The 20,849-nt window shown below is 36.9% G+C and overlaps 1 protein-coding gene across 4 annotated transcripts in view; it reads left to right on the top strand.

Moving 5' to 3' along the window:
* LOC149580113 (enhancer of mRNA-decapping protein 4-like) overlaps window positions 1–10,419 on the top strand; it is a 94,445-nt gene extending 84,026 nt beyond the window's left edge. For all 4 annotated transcript variants that reach the window (XM_089789272.1, XM_089789297.1, XM_089789289.1 and 1 more), the window contains 3 exons: window positions 9,086–9,253; window positions 9,381–9,524; window positions 9,624–10,419. In XM_089789272.1, the coding sequence (XP_089645398.1) occupies window positions 9,086–9,253; window positions 9,381–9,524; window positions 9,624–9,926 (615 nt within the window). In that variant the 3' untranslated portion in view covers window positions 9,927–10,419. The remainder of the gene's footprint in view (window positions 1–9,085; window positions 9,254–9,380; window positions 9,525–9,623) is intronic.
* Window positions 10,420–20,849: the final 10,430 nt, after the last annotated feature.

Below are 20,849 nucleotides of genomic sequence, written 5' to 3'. Positions count from 1 at the left end.
CCATATTACTTGTTATAAATTTTGAGTTCTCTTATTTTTGATCACTCCATGTATTATATTGATTACTCAATGTGGACTCTTTTCTCTTATCATCAAAGATGACTTGAAATTGTAATTAAGGCGTTGCATTTACGAGGGTTATTTGTTATTGCCACAATATTTGTAATTAATAGCTCCTTGTAAGTTTATTGAATCAATATTAATCAATGCTTCTATTATCTCATTTTATTTCCAACTATGATTTCAACAGTAAATTAGAATGTCATATATTTATTCTTAATGGTATTAATAATTATCATACGAGATAAATATATTAATATTGATATTTGATTATATATTATTTAAATATATCTTAATCATATTAATATATTGCGTTGTATCATTATTATATCTTTACTTCATATATAATATTTTTTTTGATTGGTGATAATATTTAATATTTTAATAATTTCTAATCATTGGGTTTCATTCAAGGAGGGGTCATGACAATGTAGCATCATCATTGGCTCTACATCCCATCATGATATTGGGCTCTCCTTGTACATGTGTTGTGATCATTGAGGGAAGCATTATCTATGGCCACAAGTTTCTTTGCCCTTCTAGCCGTAAGCCCCTTTCTATTAATGGAGTGGAAGAAGCTACACATAGATTAGTTTCTTTCAACAACAAAAGAACTAAAAATCTGGGATAGAAAAAATGAATGGATATAGGTAGTCAAAGAAGTAGGTCTATGCATAGTCCATTACAAGATGGGACCTCCTCTTCCATAGTCTCCTTATACATCTTGGCCTACTCAGAAGAACCCTTGAGAGTTGCAAATTTTGTCGAATTAGTATGATGAATTATGCTAGTATCTGAAGAATCTTACATTTTATGGATAAACTTTATGAACCTTGCCATCATATACGGGTGTAATTCTCCCTAGCTTTTCCACATATCACTTTGAGTCAATATTTAGGCAGCCTTGTGCAAGGAGTGTTGAATTTCAGCTATCTCTAATGAAGAATTGGCTGAATGTTTTCATTGTAGGATTGCAATGTGGGATCTTTCTGTCTTATAGTGCCTTCATTTGTTCAAGGATAGTAACAATGCACTCATACACCTCAATGAGACTAGGTACATTGGTATCCCTATATCTAATGACTTTAAAGTTTGGAGTAGTGATGTAGATAACATTTTTTGCATCAACCCAAAAATTATCATTCTTTATTCACCACATCATCACCCTCTTCCCTTGCATTGTCTTGGACGTGGCAGGAAATTATATTTTGTTTTCTTAGTTTATGGTTACACTGCCTCTTTCAATTAAAGCATATTTTCAACAAGAATGAAATGCAATGCATATCTAGTTTTTATAGATTTCAAGAATTCCTTCTTAGAGAAGGTCTTGACGAGTGCATGTGAATTATGGTGGTTGCAGAGGATCTACACATCTCTAGCACCATTAACAATTGATTTAATTTGGCTAATTTGTTCATGGGATTGCACATAACAATCACCTACCAAATATGTCAATAAGCAATCTCTATTAACTTCCCTACAAATTTAAACACATGGGACTCTGTGAACTTTGAGGAACTCCAATAGAATGGTGGGAATGTTGAGGGCTGGCAAATTGTGGTCCCCTTCTCCAATGTCTAGTTGACCTCTTAGGAAAAGAAACTGTTAATTGACTATGTGGAGGAAGAAGGAAAAGCTAGGAAATTTTTTTATGAGAAAAATGGATGCTTTATCTGAACGGGTTGATAAAACAGAGGAGACCCTGAAGAAAATTTTGGAGAATAGCCTCAAGATCATGAAGTCTGTTGTGGATAAATTTAGAGCTTTAGTGGCTAGGCTGGAAGTACCCTACCCTGAGGAGGCTGCCATCAATCTTGATCAGGACAAAGAGATGCAGGCTGGTCAGGTCAAAGGTCCAGGAAAGGGCAGCAGGGCCAGCATGAAGAAGAAGGCTGGTGACTTTGCCTTTGGACATTGAAGAGTATAAAAAAATGGCTCACAAAATGAGACAGATGGAGGAGGTTGCTGCTACTCTCAATAACCTTGGTAAACTCTTTTTTCTGCCTGGTTTCCACTCTTGGTGTCTGCTGGCTTTTTGCTGGTTTGTGGTTGGTGGCTGGTCTTCTGGTCTTTTGGTTTTTTGTTGTGCTGGCCTGTTGTTTGTAAGGGGTCTTGTCATACTTTAATCTTTTGTTGTAGCTTTGTAAAGGGGTTTTGTCATACTTAACCTCTTTTAGCATTAATAAAAAAACTAGCATTAGTAAGAAAGAAATCAGTCAATTATAAAAGAGTCAATAAAGGAAGAATTAGAAGCCAAACTTTGAGGCTTGAGTAATGCTTTGATTCAATGATGGATTGGCATCACACATCCTCTTGCTCTTCCTCAATCTTAATGCTTTCACACGCCCTTACAACTTGCTGTTGGAAATTTGGAGCGACTTGGAATGAGGCTTGCCTTTGTAAGTTTTTAAAAGATCATTCATGATTTGGGTGGGGCACATAGGCCTATTACAGTTTAGACCTAGGGCACAAACTTCATTTTTTATTTTGATTTTTTAAAAAAAGGTGACTTTCATGCTCTATTCCATGGGTGGTGCTTTGAGTCATTTTGGGGACGATCAAGGGATTCTTGGGAGTCTCCTGAACATCTCAAGGATATCTTGGTAACCCCTAGCAGTCCCCATCAAATGAGAGTTCTATGCCCCATGGAGTTTTCGAGACGGGGACGTTTTAGGGGACGGGGACGTGTTTCTGGTACGGGTACGGGTCGAAGCCAAAATTTAGGGGACAGGACCTCAAGGGACGACTATAAAATATAGGGGATTTTTAAATTTTAATATATGGAGTATTAGACTTTAGAGATATATTTCAAATATACATATCATAATATTGATAAACCATTCACCATAGAATACATGGAAATGGAAAACTATCAAGATTAAAATCAAAATGAGAATATGATATGATATATCCGAATATCACATACAATTAGCAAAAATGCCCAAAGGCTCCAACTATCAATGTATTATCATCATGCATGAAATTAAAATAACATAATGAAAGTAAATACTAGAAGTGCAAATGTGATGTCCAACTCCATAATAATCAAAAGCAATAATGTATCTGAGTATCTGCAAAGCGGAAAGCCAAATATATGGTTGTCTTCTAGGAATCTAAATCTATATCTAAATCAAGATCAGTGACCGTCTCTTCCTCTGAATCACTGACAGGGGTAGGCAGAGGGTCCTCATCCAATGGAACACCAAGCAGCCCTGGAGGTTTGTCATCCTCATCAATCTACAATGCATCCTCATGATTAACATCCCAACGTAGTGCTAGAGTCTGTGGATACTCAAGAGTCAAGACTCTCCTGTAGTCGCAATACACTATGAACAGCCACAAGCTTCTTCGATCGCCTAGAGGTAAGGCTGTTCCTCTTGACTGATTGGATGAAGCTATATGTAGACCAATTCCTCTCTGCAACAGAGGAACTTCCAACTTGTGAGAGAAGACGAATGGCAAGACCTTTCAGCTCAGATGCGTCTCTACCATGCCATGTCCACCATCCAATTGGGTCCCTTTGAGCTAATGTAGCTCTATCAGCCCTCGCCTTTGGTCTACCAAATGTAGGACCATGAAGATTGGCAAAGTCAAGCCATTGCCCTCAAATTTTTGCAGCATATTTTGCATTATGCATTATATATTGAACAAACAAAAATTTAGAAGTTAAGAGTTTATAAACTTTACAAATAAAATCAAAATTTTGAAAACATATTATGAAATGAGAAATATTAAACATAAATTAAACTCACCTCCTCTTCACTAGATGGAGGCACTCTTTCAGGCCTTGGTGCATACCATTTCGGATTGATTGCATAGGCTGCCATATGAAGTGGGGTGTTCATAGTGTTCCACCTTTTCGTTACAATGGGCTTAAGATGCTCCTCATAGAACTCCAAAGCAGGTTCCTTCTCTTTAATAGCTTGCTTGATCTGCGCAAGCATGCTATCAAAGGTCTCATAAATCTCTCCAAGGCTAGGAGAGTCAGTATCAACATATCTAATGACTTGCACAATAGGGTCAATGAAAGAGCAAATGTATTTGCAAATGAAAGAAAATTGCAAGTGATAAAGATCATATGTTAAAAAAATCAGCGAATGCTTAAAATTAAAAATATTTTTATCAAATCAGCAATAACCATTATGATGTCAATTATTTAAGTTTCTTACCTCATTGTGGTCCACCAGTTCTCATCCAGGATTCTTCGTTTGACAAGTCTTCCAGCCGGGGTGCTTGATTTATGCCATCTATTCCACTTTGCATTGACCACCATGGATTGTAAGGCCTCTTGGACCTCAAGCATCTTCTCCAACAAAAAGAAGTAGCTAGCATATCTAGTGTCCATAGGCTTGAGGAATTCTTTTTTGGAAAATGTTCTAAATAATGCAAGAGATGTGTGATGATTGCAAATAAATATTTGCACGTATGTAGCCTCGGACACCATAGCCTTATCCAATCAATTGTCCCAAAGTCCTTCAAGGTGTTATTCGATGCATGTAGACAACATGGGGTCCAAAAAATGTGTTTATAGGTGTTGTCTACTATCAATCCAGCTGATTTACACACCCGGGCTGAATCAGTGACTACTTGCATAACATTTGAAGCCCCTATCTCTTCTATAGCATCCTTCAAAATCTGAAATTGGAAAGTTGCATCTTTTTTTTTCCTGAATAATCAATGGCTCTAAGAAAATAGGCCCTTGCTGTACTAGTGACAATAAGATTGATGAGTGGCCAATGTTTGATATCGGTCCAACCATCCATGATGATAGAAAATCCATCACTCAACCATGTTTGTCTCATATCCTCCATCAAAATGCTTACTTTTGAGTACTCTTTGTCAAGGATAGTGGTGCGTGATTTAGTCTCTCCTGGTGGTACAAATGAGGGACCAGCAGCATAAATATCTTTGCACATTTGTTTATAGAATGAGGAACAAGAAACATGGAATGGTATGCCACGAGCAACAAGAAATTGGCCAATGGACTCTTCAGCTCTCTGTTTTGCTTGTATGTTAAATAAATCAGTCACATTGGTAACTCCCTTGGCCTTTCCCTTCCCTTTACTAATAGTGCTAGTGGGAGTGAATGAGGCTGTGGGTGTGGTACCTGTAGGACCTCCGGATTTGAATAACTCCCTCTCCACATACAACCTATTGGCCTCAAGTTTTTCATCATCCTTAATTGTTTTGCAACCTTTCACCCCTTGCCCACCTATCCATAAAAGATGACAATACACTCTTGTGTAGCTCCCAAAATAACGTTTCTTACATATATGGCACACCCATTCCCTACTACCCCCCGATTTTTTTTCTTGTTGTTGTCTACATTTGTGGCAAATTGTAGGAGAGGTTTCTTAGGGTTGAATGAATCTTTCACATATTTTTTTAGGACTTTGTAAGGGCACTCAAACGGATTAGGCATTGCATCTTCCATAGGGACATTTATATTATGCTTAGATGAAGAATCATTCATGGCTGCCCTAGGTCTTTTCTTGGTCTTTGTACATGTAACACTTGAGTTTCTTGCATGGCAACATCCATGTTATCATTACTTCCCTCATTCTCACTGATGCTCATGTTTTTGCCTTTGGATTAGAGAATGTATTATACTGCTGCAAGTTATGGGAAAAAAAACATTTCAATGTTCCATTCAACACGCCCTCTCCATGTTATTAGAGAAAATGAAAAATGGCAACAAACAATAATAAAGTTTCAATCAAACAAAAATACCTGGAATGAAGAAGAAATGAAGGCAAAACCTCCTTTTGCATCCAAAATGTACTCCTCTTTGGCTGCTACTGTTTTCCTCTTCCTCTTCCCAACTTGCAAATAACTCAAATGAAGAAAAGACTTGACTCTTTTGTGTTTTAAAGCCAAAGTAGGGTTTGCATTGCTTTATCAATACCATGCTGAGAAAAAGGGGACGGGATGAGGTTTCAGGGACACTCAAGGGATGGGAATGGTGTCCCCGGTACGGATTTCAGTACCTGAGTTTCCTGCGAATCACGAAATGGTGTTTCGGGGATAGTACCCGAAATTGGTCATTTGGCACGGCATGGGGGACGACCAAAAGGGGTACCTGTGTCCCTGTTTTGTACCCGGTATGGGTATGAGGGTAAAAATCCAGGGGATGCATCCCTGTGGAACATAGAATGAGACATCTTTGAAGCATCCCCTTTGAGAGGGGGACATCTCAAAAAGTTGACCCTAAAATGTGGGCAGTGGGGCCAGGATTGTGAGGAGACATCCCCTCCCAGTACCCTCTTCCATTTCTAAACTTACCATGGAATAGTCTTCCTCAAGGAGGGAGGTGGGTAGCTTTTGTTCTCTATAGGGGGTACAAGTGAAGAACCAACAAGTATTGCTTCTTTGAACATTTGTTTAAAATACAGAGAGCCTGCCATTTGAAATGTTATTGCATTGACATAGAAAAAATTGGCATTAGAAGACTTGATAACTTTTCCTGATTGCAAATTAAACACGCATGTGACACTAGTGGCCCTTTTCTCTCTTCTTTGATACTCAACATCTATGCTTGGGCAGACAATGGCGACCTAGTTACCTTGACCTTGTTAATTAGGATTATTTTTTAACACAGTTTTACTTCTTGTCCATTTATGGTTTATAAATTATAATTATACCCTATGTAGAAGAGAAAACCCTTCCATAGCTGCCCTTAGCTTTTTACACAAATGATATAGGCATAATCCACCCTATCTTAATGTATTTTCTTGTTTTTGTGTATGACTTGCAAATTGTAAAAAGGGGCTTTAAATTTAAATGGAGCATATATCAAGGAAAAGCTCCAGCAATGTAAATTCCCAGATCTGCAGGATTTCCTCATACAGGTATCTGGTTGTCTTAACTAATATATCCTGGTGGTTTGTAAAATCTCTGCATTCAGGTCTGGTCCTTATGAATGTCTAAACCAGTAGTAACTAATGCTGAGAAAATAAAGAAGCCTTTTTAAACACTGAACTTTTAGCCCATTAGATCTTGAAACAATCCAGTTACCACTAACAAAATTGCTGCTTGTCAGAATAGCAGTTGTATCCAACTGGTCTTTCACAGTTTCCTTCTTGACATAATAAGCATTTTATGAATTATAGAACCTTAACATATACTGGTTTAAAGTTACATTATTTAACACAAACACTATATGTTAAGGTTCTATAAATCATATAAGCATTGCTTTATCCATATTTTGATATGAATATATAAAATTTCCCTATATATTATAAATTCTCCCTATTTTTTATATAGTTGTTCCCATTGCCATCCCTTGCTCTGAGGAAAGAAAACTGTCTTGGAAACCTGTTTCCTCGTCTTCCCATCCCCTCATCCTGGAAACTTGGGGTAACATAGATATAGGTTCTCCCTGGGATAGATGGAGGGACAAACCATAGCCAATGGGGTGAGGGATTTGGTCCTACTTGAAATAGTGCTCTTAAAAGCATTTCACTAGCTGGTTAATTGTGAGGGAAGTGGTACTAGTGTATAATGGTCAGTCCTGACTGAGGTGCTAGGCACATGCAATGACATCTTCCTGAAGCAATATATAGAGGTAACATTGTAAAATGGAAGATTACCAAATTTTGAAGACATCTCTTTTCTGCTAAGTTGCCGAATTGGGAACTGAACGGGTATGGGTATGTGGGTACGAAATGCTGATACTGCAGGAATTTTTGTACGGGGTTGGGTACGTCTTTGGTATGTTCATACAAATATATACGTATGTATGTATGTATATATGCAGCTTAAAAATATATTAAGTTTAGAATGTCTCTACCGATACATATGCTAAACAAAACCAATGGAAATTTCAAAATTTGAAACATATCATTCTACTATAAATTCAGGATTCTGTATCAAGCCAGAATCTCATGGTAGATAAGATCAGGGTTTGCTAATCAGCAGTATACTTCTTAAAAATATCTAAAATATCAAACTGGAACACTAGATATTTAAGCATTTAAAAACACAAATCCTAGATGTGTACCCACAGGAGAATTGTTTCAGGATTGGATTCCAGTACGTTTTGTACCTGAAAATGCCCAGAAAAGTCACACTATTCAGCAACTTGGCTTTTCTGGCATTCATCTCTGTAAAAAAATCTTATGGGCTGTTGTTTTCTTCAAATTTTTATTTCTATACTAGTGTAGTTGGTTGCAGTTTTTCTTAAGGAAGAAAAACGTAGTAAATTCTACCTCCCTTAGCACAAAAGTTGAAAGCATTCTCTTAACAAGCCATTTTTTTGGGACATGTTTCTATTGTGCAATTCTTCAAGAACCAAGGCTGACCACAGGTGGTAAACACATTTCTAAGTTTGTTCTGCTGTTATTTTGTGTGCTCATGAAGCTATTTTGGCTTGACGTGTAGACGCTGGCAAGATTTGTAGCTCTATAGACAGAATCTCAGGAAATAAATCTTATTTTCTGGACGTTTGAGCTAAATCAAAGGGCTTGTAAGAAACATTGGGAGAGCTAGGAGTGGTGGTTTCTTTAACTATGAAATTGCTCTTGCAAACATGCACTTTGTCATTCAGCTGGAAGATTATCTTCCATGCCATGTTTTTGTATTTCTGCCTGATTTCTGTGCTGAACATTGCACTTCCAGACTACTAGTTAGCTTGGAATGCACAGGACCTTGATCATATATGGATTTTCATTTTCCCCGCAGTTATTAAAAGTTTCTGTTTTCTCTCATATGACATTCTGGGGAATCGTCTGTCTTCACTATTACAGGTGACTTTAGTTTGCTCTAATACTTCTATAAATGTTTAGCATGTTAATTATTTGAATATAGCAGAAGTTGCTTTTGTGCACTACTTGTTTTTAGTGTGAATGACATTATTTACAACCTGAGTGACTAAAATTCGGGTGTTTTTACTAATAATCTGGTACATTGATCGAATGAAATGGAAATCATATAATCTAAAACATTTGGCTAAGTTTGTCCACACAAATTTTCATCCAAATTATTTCTCTCCTCACAAAATGAGTTATTTAACTTGCTCATATTTCAGGATACTGTTGCCTCTGCATCCTCTCTTGCACAATCACTTAAAGGGGAGTTGGCAGATGGACAACGCAGACTGTTGGCACTAGCAGAGGGAGCAGGAACAAGTGCAACACGTCTGCCCACATTTAACACCAAACAGGGAAATGTGGGACTTGTTGGTTTGCCTGATAAGGTACTTTGGTTTGCAACGACAATTAGACTGTCTTGCAAAAAGATAATGGCATTTGAACATGTTTGCTTTATAGATTTGTATGTGACATGGTTAATTCATTTACCTAATGACTACAATAAATTTTCAGGCCATATCACTTAAGCATTTAGAGGAAACTCTTGATCCAACAAAAGAACTATCCAGATTGGTTAGTGAATGCAAATTCGAGGAGGCATTTCATAAAGCTCTTCAAATGAGTGATGTCTCAATAGTTTCATGGTTGTGTTCTCAGGTATACAGTCAAGCGTTATACATTCCATTATGCATGATTATTGCTATTCATTTGGTTTTAACTATGCACAAGGATCACTGATATCAATATTTGAAACAGGTTGATCCACATTCTTTGTTGTCAACTATTCCTCTTCCCTTGAGCCAAGGAGTGCTTTTGGCTCTAGTTCAGCAACTTGGCTGTGATCTTTCAAAGGATATGTCGAGAAAGTTGATTTGGATAAGAGAGGCTGCCCTTGCCCTCAATCCAAATGATCATTTACTCGCTCCACATATGCGGCCAATTCTTGAACAACTATATCAAAATTTGCATAGACAAATGATTGTCACTAGCCCAGGAGAGACGAGTTCTCTTCGTTTGCTTCTACATGTGGTTAATTCTATATTGACAGCATGCAAATAACATGGAGTCAAATTTCATGTATTTTGACATCCAGACATGGAAGGTTGAAATAACAAATTCTGAGCATCGTGTACAGTAGGCAGGATAGGAAATTTAGATGTGTGGGGGTGTATCATTAAATGTTTTCAGGTGTATCTATCATACATTTGTATCAATTCCACCGACTTTACCTGAATTTGCTAAACATGATTTGGAGGACAACAAAAATTTCTAGTAATACACCCAGCAGGCTTCCATTCATCTGGAGTTTCTGTTTAAAATAGTAACCTCCGGATCCAATGCATCGAATCATTCTTCAGAATATTAGGCTAATGTTTCAGTCTGCCTACAGGTAACTTCATTTGTTGTACTATGTAGAAACCATCTTGTACGAGGAAGGTATCCTAGGCCACTTTTGTAGTTTTGAAAGTGTAATGCTAGTGTCCCGTGCACTAATTCTTTTTTGTTATGGCACTTCTTTTGACAGTACATGGCAAAACTGAGGTTAGTTCTATTATGGTGTCCAAAATTAGATGATTTGTTTAGCTGGGAAGGCAGGTCTCCTATTACCTCAAATTAATTTACTGACCATAGCCTTACCCTTCATTATAATCTTTCTAAAGTGTATTCATTTAATTTTGCATCTACAATATTAGAATAACTTGTCCTTTTCACGTCGATCTAAAGGATCCAGAGGTATAAAAGGTTGGGTGTTGCTCTCGATCGATCCAACTGGGTAAATTAGGTATATCGACACAGAATTAAATTGACAAAGTTTTATGTGGCCAGTGTTTGAGAAGAACTGGCTTAAATGATGTAAAAATGTAATGTATATATAATAAATTATCCAAAAACACTGTATCTATCGAATAACTTGATGAAGTTTTTATCAATTTTTTTGTGCCAGCACAGGTTACTGCGCATAGCATTATTATGCGCTTAAGAAAATACCAATTTGCTCACTACCATGTCGTCTTTAGTGATAGTGTTTATTTTAATCCACATATGCTTAGAGGGGTTATGTATCGATTATGAGGAGACCTCGTCTCATGGGTAAGGAAGTTGCAAATGCCCCATATATGCCTAATTAATAAACACCAAGAGAATCGTTAATCTAACTCATTGAAGTTACAAAAATCACTTGAATTCTCAAATTTAGGGCGACTTTGCTATTTTGATCGAAGGCTTTGTTTTAAATTCAATTTGTATGCAAATGTTTAGTTGGTTTTGCCAGGCAACTACAGTTTTCAATGTGTTGTCTAACAAATTTGAGCACCCAGTTTCAGTTTCATTTTATAGTGTTCGTTCTATAAAATTGTGACAAAGTCACTATCTCGCACATTGAAATCTTTTAAAATATGGTTGGACATAGTTTTGGAGTGCTACTGGATTAGGACAAGTAACTAGATCTCGCGATAATTCAGAATTGTATATTCAAAGAGTTTTAGGATTCTTCTAGGGTTTATGGGGGAATTACTTGTTCACAATTTGTTGATGTCAGTTGTATAATGAACGTTGTAGTGCATTAAAGTTGTCGCATAATGCACACAACATGCTAATTGATGCATTGGTTGTCCAAAATTTGTGTTTTAATTTAAAATCGTTTCATATGGATTCTAATTCATCTCAATATTTAAAGCATTTCAAATATTTTACAATACCTCTCACCAGGGAGACATTTCTGTGAAGATATAGACAACATCATATACATTTTACATATGATGATGTCACTAGTATTAGAGACTTTGTAGTGTATTAAAGCTGTGACATTTTTTTATACAATATGGTAATTAATGTATTTTTTTCGTGTTTTCCAAATATTGTGTTTTAAATGTAAAGTTATTCTCGTGTTGGTTCTAGTTCATCTCAATATTTAAAGCATTTCAAATATCTATAATGCCTTACAGTACGGGAAACATTTCTATACAGATAAAAACAAATTTATATTCATTTTATATGTGAATTCATTACCACGATTATGTTATACTTCAAAATAATATTTCTCCAAACATCGGGTTGAGGTGCATGGATTTTCTCCTGCTTAATCCTTGGAATATACACATGAACTATATTATATGCTTAGCTTAATAATATGCAGCCAAAAATTACAATCAATTAACTTTTAATCTATGTTCACTCGAGTTTTCGGTATGGGGACAGTGGGGGACAGAGGGACGGGTTTTTGGGACGGCAAATTTTTTTGGCGATTTTGGGGATGGGGTACAGCTATATATATATATATATATATGTATGTATGTAGGAAAATTTTAAAATATACATTGAAATTTGCAAATATACATGTCATTCATATGAGCATGTCATTTAAACATTACAGAACCATAACATACAACATTTGAATACTATATAGGAAATAATATCCGATTTTAGTATCCAATTGTCAAAATGCATATCAATATAAGTGAACAACATTTGAATACCATATAAAAAATAATATCCGATTTTAGTATCCAATTGTCAAAATGCATATCAATATAAGTGAACAACAAACAATGAATATTAATAATTGTCAATATCATAATGTCATAATCATAAACATGATAAATTTGAAAATCAAAATCAAAATGTGCCCAAAGCTATAGGCCCAAAGGGTAGAGGGCTGCCATAAAGTAATAAGTATCAATGTGTCATAATCATGTTCATGTTTAGCATAAAAAATAAAACATAGAAAAATGAAGCAGCTTGTTGCTCCTATTTTGCCTCTACTGCCTTTTAGGGCATATGGAGGGGTGGGGCCAACCTGGCCAACCAAGTTGGAGGCTTTAAAATATTTGTTTATGTAAATTTTTTAAAATTTTATGCAAACAAAAAAGGGGGATGGCCAACCGTATCGGGTATGGCTGGCCGTCCCCCTTTTTTCCCTCAGCGGTCCCCAAGTTTTCGAGACGTCCTTTGCATTTTTTCACTTTTTGGAGACGGCTGGGGGACATCCCCTATTCGTCCCCTCGTGTCCGGGATATCCTCGTCCCCGAAATGCTGGGTACGCGTCCTTGGGGAACATAGCTTTTAATATTGTCAAAATCTAGTAGGTAATAGTAATCAATTCAAAGAGATAAAGATATATTAAAAATAATTGCATAGTAGATTAACATTTATTGAGTGTATAAGTCAATGCAAATTCTATTTCAAAACAATGTAGATGCCTATGAAGTTAGTAACATTTATGTTTGTATTACTTTTTTTTAAAGAAACATCAAATATTTGGCATTTAACAAATAAATTGAATTTTTTGAGAGAGATAAGTTATGATGAGGGCTTCTTCGAGGGCTAGGTTTGTCTTAGTCATTGTCGTTCTCCTTTTCCCCCTTGTGTGGGTTCCATGTGGGGTTCTATATGTCAGGGTGTATAGAGGGGACCAGTGAATGTTCTATTTTCTTCATGTTTGTGGTGGATCAATAGCAATATTTGGGTAATGTTATAGAGGCTGATTTTGCGGTGTGGATTCGGTAGGTGTGGATGGTTTTTGGCTAGCTTGTCATCTTTTTTTGTTAGTCATTTTGTTCTCCATCTAGATGGAAGAACAATGGGTTTCCAACAACTTGGTAGTTGCAAGTGTTGGGTTGTTCTTTGGGTCTTCTTTAAGCGTGCATGAAAGGTTGGTAAATGCCTCCTATGTGGGAGTGAGCTTTAAATTGAATGGTTGCCTTCTGCGTAGTAATGAGTGTCACGTCCTTGTTATTCCACTTCAATATGTTGTGGAAGATGTCGATTATTGGTGTAAGCATGCTTTGATTTATAAGTTTCTTAGTATTCAAATTTCTTTATCGCGAGGCTTGGATTTGTCACACATGGCAAGTAGTTGGAGATATGGAGATAGTGATTATTGCAAACAACTATTCCGCGGCTTTCTTTACCTACATGTCTGATTCAAATTGTGTTCTTGAAGGAGGCCCTTATTTTTAAAATGTGGTGGATTTATTTTTTTGACCCTAATATGTAGGGTTCAGTTCATCGAGTGACTTGCCCTCGAGGGCTGTAGTTTGGGTTTGTTTGTCGAGGATGTTAAGGTTTTGTTAGGATCCCAACAAATGTAATTGTATTGCTTGATTGGTATGTGCTTTCCAAATTGCAATAATCTCTTATTTATTAAGAGCACAGATCAAGAAGAGACATATCCCTTCATGGGACATGTCTATTTGATTATTAGTAATTAATGTAATTATAAATTTTAATCACACACACACACACACACACACACACACACACACACACACACACACATTTGTATATATCTAAAATAGGCTCATCTGACATAAGTTGTCAAACATTAACACTCCCTCTTAACTAGGGAGGATAAACACATGACCATATATTACCTCAATAGAATATAATGATATCTATGATTAGAAGATATTCAACATTTTGATATCACATTTGATAACCTGAGTATTGGCATCTAGAATATCAACACATGATATTCACCAAATACTCTGAGTAATGATATTAAGAGTAATGGCCTCCTGAATGCCAATTCATGTGGCATTCACCAAGTACTCTTTGAGCAATGGCCTTCTGAATGTTGAGTTGCAAGATATTCACAAATACTGTGAGTAATGGCCTCCCACACATCAATTTTCATAACTTTGACCATGTACTCAAAATGGTTATAAGGTATGTGCACACACATTCTCATAATGCTTACCATATGAACAACCACAATCTGTTTAAGGAACTTAATCCACCATGCAAGTTATCATCTACAATGATATGCTTAAACATCATAAGGTGTCCATCACAATAGAAGGCCATAGTTCATTTAAGGAACTTAATCCACCATTGTGACATTGTGATATAGCTATTAGGATTTAATTGTGTGATTTTGAGTCAAATTCATTGACCCATGTTTCATGACTAGTGATTCAACATGAATCCATCTTTCATGAGAATAAATGGAACACTTAGCACTCATTGGATCTAGGTGATGCTCATAGGGGTGAAGCACTAAGACTTCCCGGGAGGTCACCTATCCCAGTACTACTCCAGCCTAAGCATGCTTAACTACGAAGTTTCCTCCATGGTTAAACCCAAAGCTTGCAACCCCATTTGTAAAACCTTCACCAAGTGTTGTGCCTTATGAACCATTCATTGGATAGCCCTTTAAGCTCATCAATTGATAAGCAAGAGATAATTTCCACAACAAGTCAAATTGTGATCTCTCATGAGAATAACGGGAACACTTAGCACTCATTGGATCTAGGTGATTCTCACAGGGGTGAAGCACTGAGATTTACTGGGACGTCACCCATCCTAGTACTACTCCGGCCTGAGTGCCCTTAACTACATAGTTTCCTCCATGGTTCAACCCAAAGCTTGCAACCCCATTTGCAAAACCTTCACCAAGTGTTGTGCCTTGTGAACCATTCATTAGAAAGCCCCTTAAGCTCATCAATTGATAAGTAGGAGATAATTTCCACAGTGAGCATAACCTAGATCCAATGAGTGCTAAGTGTTCCATTTATTCTCATGAGATATGGATTCATGTTGAAAAATTACTCATGAAACATGGGTCAATGAGTTTGACTGAAAATCACACAGTTAAATCCCGATAGCAATATCACAATTTGACTTGCTGTGGAAATTATCTCCTACTTATCAATTGATGAGCTTAAGGGGCTTTCCAATGAATGGTTCATAAGGCACAACACTTGGTGAAGGTTTTGCAAATGGGGTTGCAAGCTTTGGGTTTAACCATGGAGGAAACTCCATAGTTAAGGGTGCTCAGGCTGGAGTAGTACTGGGATGGGTGATCTCCGGGGAAGTCTCAGTGCTTCACCCCCGTGAGCATCACCTAGATCCAATGAGTGCTAAGTGTTCCATTTATTCTCATGAGCGATAGAATCACGTTGAATCACTACTCATGAAACATGGGTCAATGAGTTTGACTTAAAATCACATAGTTAAATGCTGATAACAATATCACAATTTGACTTGCTATGGAAATTATCTCCTACTTATCAATTAATCCACCATGCATGATATCATCTATCATGATCTTCTTAGACATCATAAGATGTTCATCATAATAGATAGCCATATTCAGTTTAAGGAACTTAATCCACCATGCAAGTTTACAATTTATTATGATCTGTTTCAGACATCATAAAATGTCTATCACAATAGAAGGTTAAGTTATTGAAAGATTGTCACCTTTCAACAGATACAAGTGATAATCATTTCAAAGTTGTCACTTCCTTATGATGTACATAGGGGGTAGCCACATTAATTGTGTGATCACATATGACACCAAAAATTCACATTAAGTCAAAACCCCCTTTGATTCTGATATGATCAAGATCTTCAAAGATTAACTAAAACATATCCTCTATCCGCTCGTTCAGACATATATGTCACTCCCTCTGAATATGATATCATTCTCCCTCTTCCTGCAAGAACATTCTCAGAGGAAAGATCAAGGCAAATAACTCTTATAATAAAAACCACTTTTAATAATTATTCTCAATAGTATATTATTGTATTTTAATTATAAGAATATTTAAAAAATTTTGTTCTATACTTAATTCATAATGAATTAGTTCTATTCCAATATCAACATAATTTATAATATATTATAATAAACCATTATTATAATTCTTGATATTCACATTATCTTATATGCATTATAGATTTATATTATAGACTAAATCCATAAGTATTTGTTTATGAAGCAATAAATCCACTTTATATACCTTATTATTACCATATACCTAATGTTATTATATATATATGGGGTTTATATATATATATATATATATATATATATATATATATATATATATATATATATATATATATATCCCCTTGACTTAATAATGTAAAGGGAAATATGGATTACCTTTATATTACGTGAGGGGCCCAATATCTATTTATCTGTATTTGGCTACATCGTTGATTTGGCCATTTGAAGGAGTCTAAATTACTCTAACTCTAATACTTGATTGCTTATCCAAGTGTTCTCTTGTAACTGGTGTTGGAGTGTATAGTAGCAATGGGTATCTTTGTTGATCTACACATGCCACTTAATGATGTAGGAGCATCCTTGGCTTTCTTGCAATCTTGCATGTTGGAGCCGAGTGCCAGTGGTTTCCAATTTTGTTGTTGTTGTCGAGCTGTTCAGGGGATGTCGACTGATTGTAGCTCCAGTGGGTGTCGAGTTATTGTAGCTCCTAGTGGATGCTGAGTTACTGTAGCTCTTAGTGGATGCCGAGTTATTGTAGCTCGTGGACGTCGAGTGTTCCTGTATGTGGCAAGTGCTAGTATTGGTTTTGGTTTTGTTCGTGACGAGTTGCCTGAGCTGACATCTTGGCATTTAATTTATGTTTGGGTATTCAATTTGTGTTGTGGCCGACTTGTGGCTCAACATATTTAATGTGAGGGATTTAATTTAGTTTGTAATGAGGTAGGTTGACTTATGGCTTAGTTGAATATAAGTAAAAGGTTTTGTGGAGTCTTTAGCATAGTGGAGAATTCATTCATTCAAAGGAGTGAAGTGGATTATGTAGATGCAAATTTTGAAGGGCTAGGTCTTTGGCTTAAGAACTAGAGGATTGCTTGGTGGACCTGAGGGTACAAGTGTGGATTTTCTTGGGGTTCTTATCTAGTTGTGGAATTGGACTAATTGGAATCGAGTTTGTAAGTGGATCTTGTTGGATCTTGTAGAATTGTTATTGTAATTGCTGCTTGTATTTGGCCCTAACCCGGAAGGCCTTACAACTGGGCATATTGCATGAAATCAACTGTTTTATGAATAAAGAAGTGATTTGGCATCATATATTGCATTATTGTTGCTTGTTGTATTTCCACTATGTGTTGGTTTGCTGGAGGTTTGGACATCTCCTTTGGGGATTCTCCTACCTTGTACTGCGTTAGATGGTATCAAAGCGAAGGTTGTTCCTGAGTGTGTAGACAGAATGCCGAAGTTGAGGCAATTTTGCATCAGGGTCTTGAGTTGGAGAAGGCTAATCTTGTAGCTAATTGATCTTCGGGATTGGTGGATTTGTTGCTTAGGGTTTGCTAAAATTTTGGAAAATGCCTCCAAGAAGATTGGACCCTAGGGAAATTGATGATCTTAGTGATGCTGTGTAAGAAAGGATCTTAGAAAAGATTAGAGCAGAGTTCAGATATGAGATTGCATTATTGAAAAGTGACATGATTGCTGAAATTGTAAGTGCTTTAGGTGGTGTACCTAGGCATATGGACATTGAAGATAGTTACGAGGAAGTTGCTGAAGACTTCAAAGTTGCTGGATCTAGTGGTGAGGACATGACTGATCGTGTGGAGAGAATTATTGAAACTAGGGCTGGTTAGTTTGCTAGACCTAGATCTCAGTTGAAGCTAAAGCATAAGATGGAGGTTTCTAATTTCTCAGGTACTTTGGACTCTTGAAGACCTGATTGATTGGATTGGTGAATTGGAAGACTACTTTGAGCTTGAGGATATTGAGGATCCACTCAGAGTGAGGTTGGCACACACTAAGTTGAAAGGACATGCAACTCTTTGGTGGAAAGAATTGTAAAGAGACAGAGAAGAGGAGGGTGAAATGAAGATCACTAGATGGAGGTTGACAGTGACTAAGTTGAAGGCTAAGTTCATTCCTGCTGATTATGAACTTGAGTTGTTTAAGAGATTACAGAATTTGAAACATAAAGATATGTCTATGAAGGATTATACTGAGGAGTTCTACAAGTTGAATATTTGGTTTGGTCATAAAGAATTGTCAAGGAAAAGGTAGCTCAGTACATTAATGGTTTGAGATTCAATATTCAAGATGAGGTTGGTATGCTAAATATTTCTTCAGTTGAGGATTCTTATCAATATGCTTTGATGGTAGAAGATAAGTTGAAGAGGAAAAGTCAAGGTGATGCTAGAGCGAAGGAGAAGCAGGATAGCTTGGCACAAGCTAAATCCAGTGCTGAAGGTGAACCAAAACCTATTGATTAGAAAACAAGGATAGGTGGAGGTGGGTTCAAAGATAATTGTTTCAAATGTGGTAAAGAAGGGCATAGATCTTTTGAATGTCCACTTAGCAGGACAACTGCTATTGTGAATGAGGTTGTTGTTCAAGACAGTCAGCCTGAGCAAGGAGAAAGTTTGCTGGCTCAATGAGTATTGGTTGGTGAGAGGACATTGGATTCTTGTCAAAGAACTAGTTTCTTCAAGACTTGTTGTAAGTCTGGTGGTAAAGTTAGCAAGGTGATTGTGGATGGTGGTAGTATTGATAACCTTGTTGTTGAGGAGATGGTTCATAAACTTGGTTTGAAGAAAGTAAGGCATCTTTATCCTTATAGGATTGGCTAGTTACAAGGTCAACACGCTTTGGAAGTGAGGGAGCAATGCCTTGTTGATTTCTAGATTGGGCAGTACAAGGATCAAGTGTTGTGTGATATTGTGGACATGAACAATTGTCATGTGTTTCTTGGTAGACCTTGGCAGTATGATTGCAGGGTTGTGCATGATTGTGTCAAGAATGTGTTTACTATTGAGAAAGGTGGCATGAAGTTTTCCCTGATTCCTTTGCAGAATGAAGAGCTCGGTTGGAGGAACTTGAGTATTGGTAGCTGAGTTGAGTTGGCGAATTCTAAAAAGGTTGGAGATCAATGTGGAAAGAAGATGTGTAGCACACCTAAGATGGATGTGAAGAAGTAGAAGAAGAATAGGGGACAACGTGTACAAGTTGAAGATTTGGAGGATATGTATGTGAAGAATTAGTTTGGGATTTATGTGCTATATTCTAGAAGATGTTCTTCCATTTACTAGAATATCTTTTTGAACCCGGGGTGTTTGATGCAGGAGCATCCTTGGCTTTCTTGCAACCCTGCATGTTGGAGTTGAGTGCCAGTGGTTTACAATTTTCTGTTGTTGTTGAGCTATTCAGTGGAGGCCAAGTTACGATAGCTCCTAGTGGATGTTGAGTTACTATAGCTCCTAGTGGGTTCCGAGTTACTGTAGCTCCTAATGGGTGCCGATTTATTGTAGCTCCTAGTGGATGTCGAGTTACTGTAGCTCCTAGTGGATGCCGAGTTACTATAGCTTCCAGTGGGTGCCGAGTTACTATAGCTCTTAGTGGATGCCGAGTTACTATAGGTATTGGATGTCGAGTGTTCTTGTATGTGTCGAGTGCTAGTATTGGTTTTGGTTTTGGTTTTGTTCATGACGAGTTGTCTATGAGCCGACTTTTTGACATTTAATTTATGTTTGCGTATTTAATTTGTGTTGTGGCCGACTTGTGGCTCAACATATATTTAATGTGAGGGATTTAATTTAGTTTTTAATGAGCTAGGCTGACTTATGGCTTAGTTGGGTATAAGTAAAGGTTTTTGTGGAGTCTTTAACATAGTGGAGAATTCATTCATTCAGAGGAGTGAAGGGGATTGTGTAGATGCAAATTTTAAAGAGCTAGGGCTACAAATTAAGAACCAGAGGATTGCTTGGTGGACCTGAGGGTACAAGTGTGGATTTTCTTGGGGTTCTTATCTAGTTGTGGATATGAACTAGTTGGGATCAAGTTTGTAAGTGGATCTTGTTGGATCTTGTAGAACTGTTAATGTAATTGCTGTTTGTATTTGGCCCTAACCCAGAAGGCCTTACAACTGAGCATATTGCATGTAATCAGTTGTTTTATGAATAAAGAAGTTGTGATTTGGTATCAAATCTTGTATTATTATTGCGTGTTTTTGTATTTCTATTGTTTGTTGGTTTGCTAGGTGTTTGGACATCTCCTTTGGGGATTCTCCTGCCTTGTACTAGGTCACCTATACGTTTGTTAATTTCCTTGTGCCAGACCCCTATGACATGTACTTCGCTCATGTGATTGATGTCCTCATTGTATGCAATGTTTGATGGGGAATTTGTAGTTCCCTGGCTTTCTCTTTCCCTTATGTGTACAACCAATAACTATGATTGTACACCATGTCTCGTTGTGTATTCCAG

This window comes from Cupressus sempervirens, chromosome 1 (assembly GCF_028749045.1).
Source record: "Cupressus sempervirens isolate cs-2001-9-10 chromosome 1, ASM2874904v1, whole genome shotgun sequence".
In the NCBI taxonomy this organism is placed as follows: domain Eukaryota; kingdom Viridiplantae; phylum Streptophyta; class Pinopsida; order Cupressales; family Cupressaceae; genus Cupressus; species Cupressus sempervirens.
The sequence above is the reverse complement of the archived record's forward strand: the minus strand, read 5'-3'. Positions and strand labels throughout refer to the sequence as shown.